Source organism: Mus pahari, chromosome 3 (genome assembly GCF_900095145.1).
Source record: "Mus pahari chromosome 3, PAHARI_EIJ_v1.1, whole genome shotgun sequence".
NCBI lineage: Eukaryota > Metazoa > Chordata > Mammalia > Rodentia > Muridae > Mus > Mus pahari.
The window spans coordinates 72,912,406-72,924,043 of record NC_034592.1 but is presented as its reverse complement, the minus strand read 5'-3'; the positions used below and the strand labels follow the sequence as shown (position 1 = coordinate 72,924,043).

At 35.7% G+C, this 11,638-nt stretch overlaps 1 protein-coding gene across 1 annotated transcript; it reads right to left on the bottom strand.

Annotated features, from left to right (window-relative positions):
• Positions 1 to 6,041: 6,041 nt before the first annotated feature.
• Positions 6,042 to 6,980, bottom strand: LOC110318975 (olfactory receptor 5W2-like). Its single transcript, XM_021194345.1, has one exon. The coding sequence runs from the start codon at positions 6,972 to 6,974 to the stop codon at positions 6,042 to 6,044; it is 933 nt and encodes a 310-aa protein (XP_021050004.1). The 5' UTR covers positions 6,975 to 6,980.
• Positions 6,981 to 11,638: the final 4,658 nt, after the last annotated feature.

Below are 11,638 nucleotides of genomic sequence, written 5' to 3'. Positions count from 1 at the left end.
TGGGTAGGGGAGCAGGGGCGGGGTGGGGGGTATAGGGAACTTTTGGGATAGCATTTGAAATGTAAATAAAGAAAATAATAATAAATAAAAAAGCAAAAAAAGAAACTTAAATGAAGAAAATATCTAATAAAATTATTTAAAAAAATAAATGTATTTCGAATAATGCCTTCTGCTATGTTGTTGATTTAAAATTTAGAATTACACATACAAAGTAAGAAATACTAGTTAACTTATATTGAACAACAAAATATTTCTCACTGTCAAAAAGTAGATGTTTGTAGTTCAGCCAATACCATATTGGTTTGAGTTCTCCACTGTGGTTCGGAGGGCTGGGTTTTTACAATTTATTTATTTACTTACTCACTTATTTAATCATACTATTCATTTGCATTTCAAATAATATCCCACTTCCCAGTTAGCCTTCCACAAACCACCCTTCCCATCCCCCTCTCCCCTCTCTTCTATCTCTTTGCTTCTATGAAGGTGCTCCTCCACCCATTCACCAGCTCCCACTTCTCTTTCCATATCACTGGTGCATCATCTTCCACAGGACCAACGGCCACCCCTCCCATTGATGACTGATGAGGTCATGCTCTGCTACATATGCATCTGGAGCCATGGATCCCTCCAGGTATATTCTTTGGTTGGTAGTTAATCTCTGGGAGCTGTGGGTGATCTGGTTAGTTGCTATTGTTTGTCCTATGGGGTTGCAATCCACTTCAGCTCCTTTAGTCCTTCTCTTAGCTCTTCCATTGGAGGTTCCCATGCACAGTTCAATGGTTGGGTGTCAGTAGTAGAACCTCTTAGGGAGCATCTATACCAGACTTCAGTCAGCAAGTGCTTCTTGGCATCATCAGTAGTGTAGGTGTTTAGTGAATGCAGATGGGATGGAGCCCTAAGTAGGTGGTCTCTGGATGGCCTTTCCTTCCATCTCTGCTACATTTTTTTGTCCCTGACTTTCCTTTGACTAGGAACATTTTTGGTTAAATATTTGAGATGGGTGAGTGGCCACTTCCCTCAACTGGAGACCATCCCCATCTACTGGGGATGGTATTTACAGGTTCTTTTTGTTGTTGTTGTTGTTGTTTTGATTTGTTTTTGTTTTGCTGTTGTTATTTTCGAGACAGGGTTTCTCTGTGTAGCCATGGCTGTCCTTGAACTCACTCTATAGACCAGGCTGGCCTCGAACCCAGAAATTCGCCTGCCTCTGCCTTCCAAGTGCTGGAATTAAAGGTGTGCGCCAGCATGCCTGGAATCCCTACAGATTCTATCTCTGCTTTGATAAGTATTTCTACTAACATTCATCCCTGTTGGGTCCTCGGAGCCTCTCACTTTTCTGGCATCTGGGATTTCTAGTGCCTTACTCTTCTAGTGGTTCCTCAACACCCATAGCTATATATTTCTAGTTTATTCTCTGACCTTCCATACTTCTCTCCTGTCCCTTCCAATACTTGATCCTTACCCCCCCTTTTCTCTCCTCTCTCACTCCCAAGTCCCTCTCTCCCTCTACCTCCTGTGATTATTTTCTTCCCCATATATGAAGGATTGAAGCATCCACAGTTTGGCCTTCCATTTTCTTAAAAGCTCCAAATGGTTTATGGGTTATATTGTGCCTATTCTGAGCTTTTGGGGCAATATCCATTTATCAGTCAGTGTATACCATGTGTGTTCTTTTGTGTCTGTCTTACCTTACTCAGGATGATGTTTTCAAGAAATCAAAGAAGACTTCAGAAAATGGAGAAATCTCCCATGCTCATGGATCAGCTGGATTAAAATAGTAAAAATGGCCATCTTACCAAAAGCAATCTGCAGATACAGTGCAATCACCATCAAAATTCCAACTCAATTCTTCACAGAGATAGAAAGAGTAGTTCTCAAATTCATCTGGAATAACAAACAAAACAAAAACAAAAACAACCCAAACCCAGGATAGTAAACACCATTGTCTCTTCTGGGGAAATCATCATCCCTGACCACAAGCTGTACTATAGAGCAATAGTGATAAAACAGAAAGCAAAACAAACCAACAAATAAATAAACCTAAAAAAAATGACAAAAACACATGGTATTGGTACAGAGACAGGTAGGTAGAAGAATGGAATAGGATTAAAGACTCAGAAATAAATGTACACACCTATGGTCAGTTGATCTTTGACAAATAATCCAAAACCATCCAGTGGAGAAAAGAAAGATAGCATTTTGAACAAATGGTGCTGGTTCAACTTGCAGTCAGCTTGTAAAAGCATGAAAACTGATCTACTTTTTTAATATTATTGTTATTAGATATTTTCTTTATTTACATTCAAAATATTATCCCCTTTCCTGGTTTCCCCTCTAAAAACCCTCTATCCCATCCTCCTTCTAATAAGGCCATCCTCTGCTACATATGCAGTTGGAGCCATGTGTCCCTCCATGTGTACTCTTTGGTTCGTGGTTTAGACCCTGGGAGCTATGGGATTACTGGTTAGTTCATATTGTTTGTCATTCCTAATATGGAGTTGCCATCACCTTCAGCTCCTTGGGTCCTTTCTCTAGCTCCTCCATTGGATACCCTGTGCTCTGTCCAATGGTTGGCTGAGAGCATCCACCTCTGTATTTGTCAGGCTCTGGCAGAGCCTCTCACGAGACAGCTATATCAGCCTCCTGTCAGCAAGCACTTGTTGGCATCCACTATAGTGTCTGGGTTTGGTTACTGTATATGGAATGGATCCACAGTTGGGCCAGTCTCTAGAAGGCCTTTCCTTCAGTCTCTGCTCCACACTTTGTCTCTGCATGCTTATCTCCTTGTACAAAGCTTAAGTCCAAGTGGATCAAGGACTTGCACATAAAACCATATATGCTGAATCTAATTGACTAGAAAGTGGGACCGAGCCTGGAACACAACAGCACTGGATGTTCACTCTTTAAACAGTAGAAAGGCCAGGAAGAGGCACAATTATGTTTTAAGAGGGAAATCCTCAATTTCTAAGGGCTTTACACTTATGAACTAATCATTTCACAGGGATTTCAGTTTCTAATCCCATCATTTTAAGGGTTAAAATTTCAAGATATAAGAAAGGAAGCCATCATTATATCTGTATATTCTATTGTGGAGTGACTAATGGTTAGTTGCTAAAACATTGCAGAGGTACAAATTTATGTAGCTTTTTAATCTAAAGAAAAAGTCCTTGGTTACTTTTCCTTTTTAGTGTCTGGTTGTCACATGACATATTCTACACTGAAAATAAGAAGCACTTCTCAGAATTTATTTTTTAATTAATTAGTTAGTTAGTTAGTTAGTTAATTCATATCCCAAATGCTGGGGTTGGGTGAAGGTTTTATTTTTATAATATAATATTAGGAAGAGTGTTAGCAATACCTCTCCTGGTCATATACCCAGAAGATTCCAACTGGTAATAAGGACACATGCTCCACTATGTTCATAGCAGCCTTATTTATAATAGCCAGGAGCTGGAAAAAACCCAGATGTTCCTCAATAGAGAAATGGATACAGAAAATATGGTACATTTACACAATGGAGTACTACTCAGCTATTAAAAACAATGAATTTATGAAATTCTTGGGCAAATGGATGTATCTGGATGATATCATTCTTAGTGAGGTAACCCAATCACAAAAGAAGTCACTGGATATGCACTCATTGACAAGTGGATATTAGTCCAGAAACTTAGAATAACCAAGATACAATTTGCAAAACACAAGAAAACCAAGAAGAAGGAAGACCATCGAGTGGATACTTTATTCCTCCTTAGAATAAGGAACAAAATAACTATGAAAGGAGTTACAGAGACAAAGTTTGGAGGTAATACAAAAGGATGGACTATCTAGAGACTACCCCACCTGGGAATCCATCCCATCATCAGCCACCAAACCCAGGCACTATTGCATACGCCAGCAAGACTTTGCTGAAGGGACCCTGATATAGTCGTCTCTTGTGATTCTATGCCAGTGCCTGGCAAACACAGAAGTGGATGCTCACAGTCAGCTATAGGATGGAACACAGGGCCCCCAATGGAGGAGCTAGAGAAAGTACCTAAGGAGCTGAAGGGATCTGCATTCCTATAAGTGGAACAACAATATGAACTAACCAGGACCACCAGAGCTCGTGTCTCTAGTTGCATATGTAGCAGAANATGGCCTANTCAGCCATCCTTGGGAAGAGAGGTCCCTTAGTCTTGCAAACATTATATGCTCTAGTACAGGGGAATGCCAGGGCCAAAAAGTGGGAGTGGGCGGGTAGGGGAGCAGGGCATAGGTAGGGTATAGGGAACTTTCAGGATAGCATTTGAAATGAAAATAAAGAAAATATCTAAGAAAAAAAGAAAAAAAGAAAAGAAAAAAAAAGAAGAAAGAGTGTTTCAAACTGACACCTAGAAAGTCTGAAACAATCCATGTTATTTACCTTATCCAATCTCTGTGAAATTAACAATGTTTTGTTTTGTGCCTTTGACCTTTCAAATACAATGTGTCTTTTCCTGAGAAAGTATTTAAACTATCAGAAAAAATAATAAATTAATATGAAAAATATACAAATATATTTGATTTACTTACACCTAAATTAATACCTTTTTTGTGTGTATTTAATACCTCAGTATCCAGTAATTTCAAGTGTTTTCCTAAGAAATTCATCTCTTTATTTTTGTCTGTATGCATGTTTTATAACATGTTCACAAATAATTTCACCAACATCTAATAAATAATAAATATATTATCTAGTACCTGATTTTGTTACTTTTTTCACATTCTTTGTTCAAAATATGATGGGAGAGTTTGAAGTTCAGGATTAAAATGCTTAGACCTATGATATATTTAATATGGCATTTTGGTGACATTTATCTAAGAAAAAATAACATTATTTAAGGCCTTAAGAAATGATACATAGTTAACTAGGGAAAGAATTCACAGTTGGTGAAGGGAAGTTCCATCAGAGGGAAAGAAATGTTGCATAGTTAATAATAGAAACTCCAAGTACAGTGATACAGGACTACTCCATTAACTCTCAATAACTTTTATGTAAGGAATATTAATCTCTTTTTCACATGTTAATGGCGATAGATAACAAGATGTGTCTATATATAAATTTTTTCTGATTCTACTAATTTAGTTTTGAAGATGTTATATGAAATGCAATGACTTTTCACTGAAAATCTCATTGACTGCAGAGCTGTTTTTGCACCACATAGGTAAAGCTTGTGTTGTTTCCAAATGCCTCAGTCGCTACCAAGTTATTAAGCCTTTGTCTGTTCACATCTCCAATACTCATAATTTTACTTCTACAACAAATAAAATCTTTCTCCTACACACTGAATTTAAGTACCTTCATTTGGGTCAGTGGTTTTCAACCAGTGGGTCAGAATCTCTTTGGCAAACCTCTGTCTCCAAAATATTTAGACTACAATTTATAATAGTAGAAAAATTATAGTTATGAAGTAGCAACAAATATTAATTTTATGGTTGTGGTCACAACAAAATTTGAATTTTTATTAAAGTGTCACAGCATTTGGATTTTGAGAACCACTGCCCTAAATGATGGCGACAACCATAAAATTACATCAGAAATATTTTGAAGTCTACTGTAAAATTTTCAAGTTCAATCAAAGTCTGTTACATACACATGAATACAAATCTATAAGCAAAAACATTTGAATATGTCACGAAACCTGAATATAATAATAGGCCAAGTGAAATTAGTAAATATTCATTATACAGCCTAATCAAAACTACTAAAACAAATAGATGACACACCATAATACAAATAAAATGATCAATTTTAGTAATAAAGACATTTTTAGAATAATGTGTGCTAGAAATTAAGATTATATGTTACATAATATATATTTTATATATAATACTCAAGCATTATATATACATATACTCAAACATGAAATATTATGAGTCCTAATGCATTTATTGTATTTAAGTGTTCGAAGAGACACATTTTACCAATTTAAATACAAATCATAGCTTTCATCTATTTCATTATAACTTTCTAGAAAAAAAATCATTAAAAATAAGTGGACATGCACATTTCATGTAAATCTTTAGAACTCCATTTTCATTTTCAGTTTTTGAAGAGACTCTTTCACGTCTTTATTCCTCAAGCTATAAATCAGAGGGTTCAACATTGGGATCACAAGAGTGTAGAACAGTGAAGTCATTTTGTCTTGATCCAGAGAATAAGAAGAACTTGGCCGAAAATACATGAAAAGCATAGTTCCCTGGAAAATAGCAACTGTGGTGAGATGGGAGGTACAAGTGGAGAAAGCTTTGAACCTGCCCTCAGCAGAACGGATCTTCAGGACTGATAGAATGATATAGCAGTAAGAGACAAGAACTCCTGAGATGGTGCTCAGTTCAATGAAACCAAAAACAGTAAATAAGGCCAGTTCATTGACTTGTATGTCTGAGCAGGAGAGCAGGTAAAGTGGAGGTAAGTCACAGAAGAAGTGGTTGATTTCATTAGAACCACAGAAACACAAACGGAATGCAAGGATTGTATGTATCAAACCATCTGTTGTTGCCACAAGGTAAACCCCAGTCATAAGCATAAAACACACCATGCTAGACATATTCACTGTGTAGAGCAATGGATTGCTAATGGCCTGGTATCTATCAAAGGCCATTACTGCTAGCAGTAGGCACTCAGAATCTGCAAAGACACAGAATATCAAAAACTGCAGAGCACAGCCAAAAAAAGGAATTGATTTCTCTGCAGCTAAGAGATCCACCAGCATTTTGGGGCCAATCGCTGTGGAATAGCAAAAATCACAGAAAGAGAGATTGCTGAGAAAAAAGTACATTGGTGTGTGGAGCTGAGTGTCCATTCTAATTAAAATTATTATTCCAAGATTGGCAAGAAGAGTAATGAGATAAATAACTAGAAATGTAGTGAACAAGGCCACTCTTTGGCCAGGGTTATTAGTAATCCCTAAGAAAATGAATTCATGCACAGAGGAGCAGTTTTCCCTATCCATTCTTCTTTCTTCTTATGTAAAATTTAAGAGATATTTTCAAAACTAGGTGGATGCATTCTTAATTATCTGTAAAAAAGAAAATAATTTATTGCATGGATTTTCCTTCAAAAATCTACACAGTCACATTACTCTATAAGTAGATCTTTAAGACATTGATCATAATAGAACATATGTAGTTGTGAGAAGGTTCAGTTGTTATGATGATTGACATCCAGGTATCATTGTAAAAAAAATGTAGCTACTTATATTTTCAATGTGTTTGATGCCCCCTGAATTTTTCAAACATATTTATGATTTACTTGAGCTTCAATGTATGCAGATAGAATAGCAATCATAGAGGTATTAAGTTACACCATAAAGGATTAGATCTCTTCATATTTAAAAATATTCACCTGAACAAAATATTAGTTATAAGTACTCAGATTCTCCAAACTCATGATTGGTTGAAAGAACTTTTGTTAGTTCAAAAAGCAATGGAAGTCTATATCAAGGGTTTTTGAAAAGTAAAATCATTTTCTTCTGATGCTATGTTGTCTGTAGAATTTTATAACAAAGGAAACAAATCATAATTTTGTGTCATACTGTTGTTTATTTTTACTGGTCTGTGTTTGCTCTAAAGGAAAGTCTAGAGACAAACCATTAAAATTTGGGCACCCCAAGAGACAATTTAAAACAAAATCGTAAATCTATTATGTAACACTAATATTTGCCTTGTATCAAGTTCTTAGATCAAAATTATTATGGTAAATTTGAAAAGAAAATAAGGAAACATTAATTTTTAAGAGATGTATTTGTTTGTTTTTAATATATCTGGTATTTACATTCATAGAACCCTTGTTGAAACTATTTTTATTATTTTTGTATAATAAGTGTTATCTATGGCTTTTATAGTGTTGAAATAAAATATAATTACCACATGTTATTTTTAAAGTTGCATTTTTATCATCTAGTTTAAAAGGAGTCATCAACAGATGACACCAAAAAAGACTTCAATTAATGTGTCCATTATCGTCAAGTGTTCAAGGGTTGTTTATGAACCAATATTAAAATAAATTAGTAAAATGTTATTTGGAAAATGCAAATATTTATATTCAAAACTTTGAGAGCAAATTATCATTGAATACTTCATGATGCATCAATATAAATAAATACAGAGAAAATGATTCATTTTAAAAAACTCTCATTATTTTTCTTATCTTTTTAAATGTTGAAACACAAACATACCTGAAGTGAACAGCTCAATTGTACATGAATACTATGCAAGGGGTGTTTTTTTGTGCAGTTAAAATTTGGGGTTTATATCTCTGAAGCGTCTTCCCTAAGGCTTTGGTGTTCTCATTTAATTAATTACATTTCTGGTTTAGTATTTTCCCAAGTGAATCATGTATATCTTAGGGAAAGCTTGAGCTTAAGTCTTGAGGACAGTCAGCCAACATATCTGTGTCAGATGGAAAATAAAAATTAATTTTATACTCTAAAATATAATTGATATGTACATAATATGTACTAGAGAAAACCTAATGATTTAATTGAGTTAATTAATATCCATTAATTTTGCGGGAAATTTTATTTTATTTTTTTTGGAGGCATCCTCTAAATTACTGTCTATTTTGTATGTTATAAAAAAAATGAAGTGTTACTGTTAAGTTTGTGTCTCTGCAAGTATCTGGGTGCACACGGTTTAGCTTGTACAAATGACACCTATGCCTATGTAGTTGTTTGCTACCCAAGCCTATATGATACCATTGGAAATCCAAGAACTTTTTTTTTCCAATCTTTATTAGGTATTTACTTTATTTACATTTTAAATGCTATCCCCAAAGTCCCCTATAACCTCCCCCCCACTCCCCTACCCACCCACTCCCCCTTCTTGACCCTGGTGTTCCCCTGTACTGGAATATATAAAGTTTGCAAGACTAAGGGGCCTCTCTTCCCAATGATGGCTGACTAGACCATCTTCTGCTACAATGCAGCTAGAGACATAAGCTCTGGGGGTGCTGGTTAGTTCATATTGTTGTTCTATCTATAAGGTTGCAGACCCCTTCAGCTCCTTGGGTACTTTCTCTAGCTCCTCCATTAGGGGCCCTGTGCTCCACCCAATAGCTGACTGTGAGCATCCACTTCTGTGTTTGCCAGGCACTGGCATAGCCACACAAGAGACAGCTATATCAGGGTCCTTTCAGCAAAATCTTGCTGGTGTATGCAATAGTGTCTGTGAAGAATTTTTTTTAATCTACTTTATATTTCTGAAAACTGAAGTTGTTTATCAGCTGCGATTGTTCTCTGGTAGAAATTTTTAGATCTGTTATGTATACAATCATATCATCTGAAAATAGTGTTACATTGACTTCTTCCTTTCCAACTTGTATCCCCTTGATCTCCACTTGTCTAATTGCTCTAGCTAGAACTTCCAGGACTTTATTGAATAGATATGGAGAGAGTGAACAGCCTTGACTTGCCCTTTATTTTAATGGGATTGCTTCAAGTTTCTTTTCATTTAATTTGGTATTTGCTATTGGTTTGCTGTCTACTGCATTTATTGTACTTAAATATGTTCCTTGTATTCCTGATCTCTCCAAGACTTTTATCATGAAGGGGTATTGGATTTTGTCAAAGGCTTTTGCAGCATCTAATGAGATGATTTTTAATTACGAGTTTGTTTATGTAGTGGAATACATTGATAGATTTTCATATACTGAACCGTCCCTGCAGACCTGCAATGGAGCCTACTTGATCATACTAAATTATGGTTTTAGGTATGTTTTGTGAGAATTTTACTGAGTAATTTTGCATCGATTTACATAAGCAAAATTGACCTGAAGATCTCTTTATTTGTTGGGTCTTTGTGTGGCTTAGATATTAGGGTATCTGTGGTCTCATTAAATGGACTAGGTAGTATTACTTCTGGTTCCAATTATGGAATACTTTTCAGCAATATATTAGTACTTCTTTGGTGATCTTGTAGAATAATGCACGAAAACTATTTGACCCTGAGTTTTTAGTGATTAGGATGTTTTTTAATGACTTCTATTTCCTTAGTGGTTACATAACTGCTTAGATAGCTTACCTGATCTTGATTTAACTGTTAGTACATTGTATCTGTCTAGAAAACAGTACATTTCATCTAGATTTTCCCATGTTGCAGAATATTGACTTTTGTAGCAAGATCTGATTATATTTTTAATTTTCAGTTTCTATCTCCCTTTACATTTTTGAATTGGTTTGTTTGGATTCTGTGTTTATGCCTTTTAGTTACTTTGGGAAAGGTCTTTTGTAGATTATCTTGAAGAACAAGCTCTTTGTTTTATTGAATATTTGGACTGAATTCTTTGCTTCTAATAGGATGACTTCAGCCCTGAGTATTACAATAACTGCAGTAGACTCCTCATGGTTGGGTTTTCTTCTTTTGTTGTATAGCTTTCAGGTGTGTTGTTAAGTTGTTAGTATAGGATCGCTCCAATTTTTATATGAAGTGCTAAGAATTTTCCTCTTAATACTGCTTTCACTGCTTCCTGTAGGTTAGGGATGCTCTTCCTTCATTTTCTTTCAATTCTAGAAAGTCTTTAATTTTTTTTTTTTTATGTCTTTCATGACACAAGTTGTCATCGATTAGAGAGCTGTTCAGTTTCCATGGGTATGTGGGCTTCCTGTTGTTTTTGTTGTTTTTGAAGTCCCTCCTTAATCGATGGTGATCTGATAGAATGCTAAGTATTATTTCAATCTTCTTGTATCTGTTGAAGATTGTTTTGTATCTGAATATATGGTCAATTTTGGAGAAGGTTTTGTGAGTTACAGAGAAGAAGATATATTCTTTTGTTTTGAGGTAAAATATCCTGTAGGTAACTGTTAAATCCATTTGGTTCATAACTTCTGTTATTTTCACTGCATCATTGTTTAGTTTCTGTTTCAATGATCTGTCCATTGATAGGAGTGGGATGTTGAAGTCTCCCACTCTTATTGTGTGAGTTTCAATGTATGATTTGAGGTTTAGTAAAGTTTCTTCTATGAGTGTGTATGTACCCTTGCATTTGGGGCCTAGTTCTTCAAAACTGAGACTTTATCTTGGTGGATTTTTCCTTTGATGAATATGAAGTATCTCTCCCTGTTTCTATTTATTAATTTGGTTGAAAGTATATTAGAAGCTGTATTAGTCAGGGTTTTCTAGAGTCACAGAACTTACGGATATGCTCTATATAGTAAAGGAATTTATTGATGACTTACAGTCTGCAGTCCAAACCCCAACAATCGTTCAGTAGTAGCTGTGGATGGAAGTCCAAGGATCTAGCAGTTGCTGAGTCCCACGTGGCAAGAAGGCAAAAGAGCAAGAGCCAGACTCCCTTCTTCCAATGGCCTTATATGGTTCCCAGCAGGAGGAGTAGCCCAGATTAAAGGTGTGTGCCACCACACCTTTAATCCCAGATGACCTTGGACTCGGATATCTCCCTGTCTTGATCTTCTGGATTCAATCACCACTGTGTCTCAAGATCTCCATACCAAGATCCAGATCAGAAACTTCTATCTCTCAGCCTCCAGATTAGGGTCACTGGTGAGCCTTCCAATTCTGGATTATAGTTCATTTCAAATATAGTCAAGTTGACAATCAGGAATAGCCACCACAATCCACCCTGTGTCAACTTGACACAAATAATATCTCATGTTCACAT

Coding starts and splice junctions, on each gene's coding strand:
- LOC110318975 (XM_021194345.1), bottom strand. CDS start 6,974: ATGGATAGGGAAAACTGCTCCTCTGTGCATGAATTCATTTTCTTAGGG.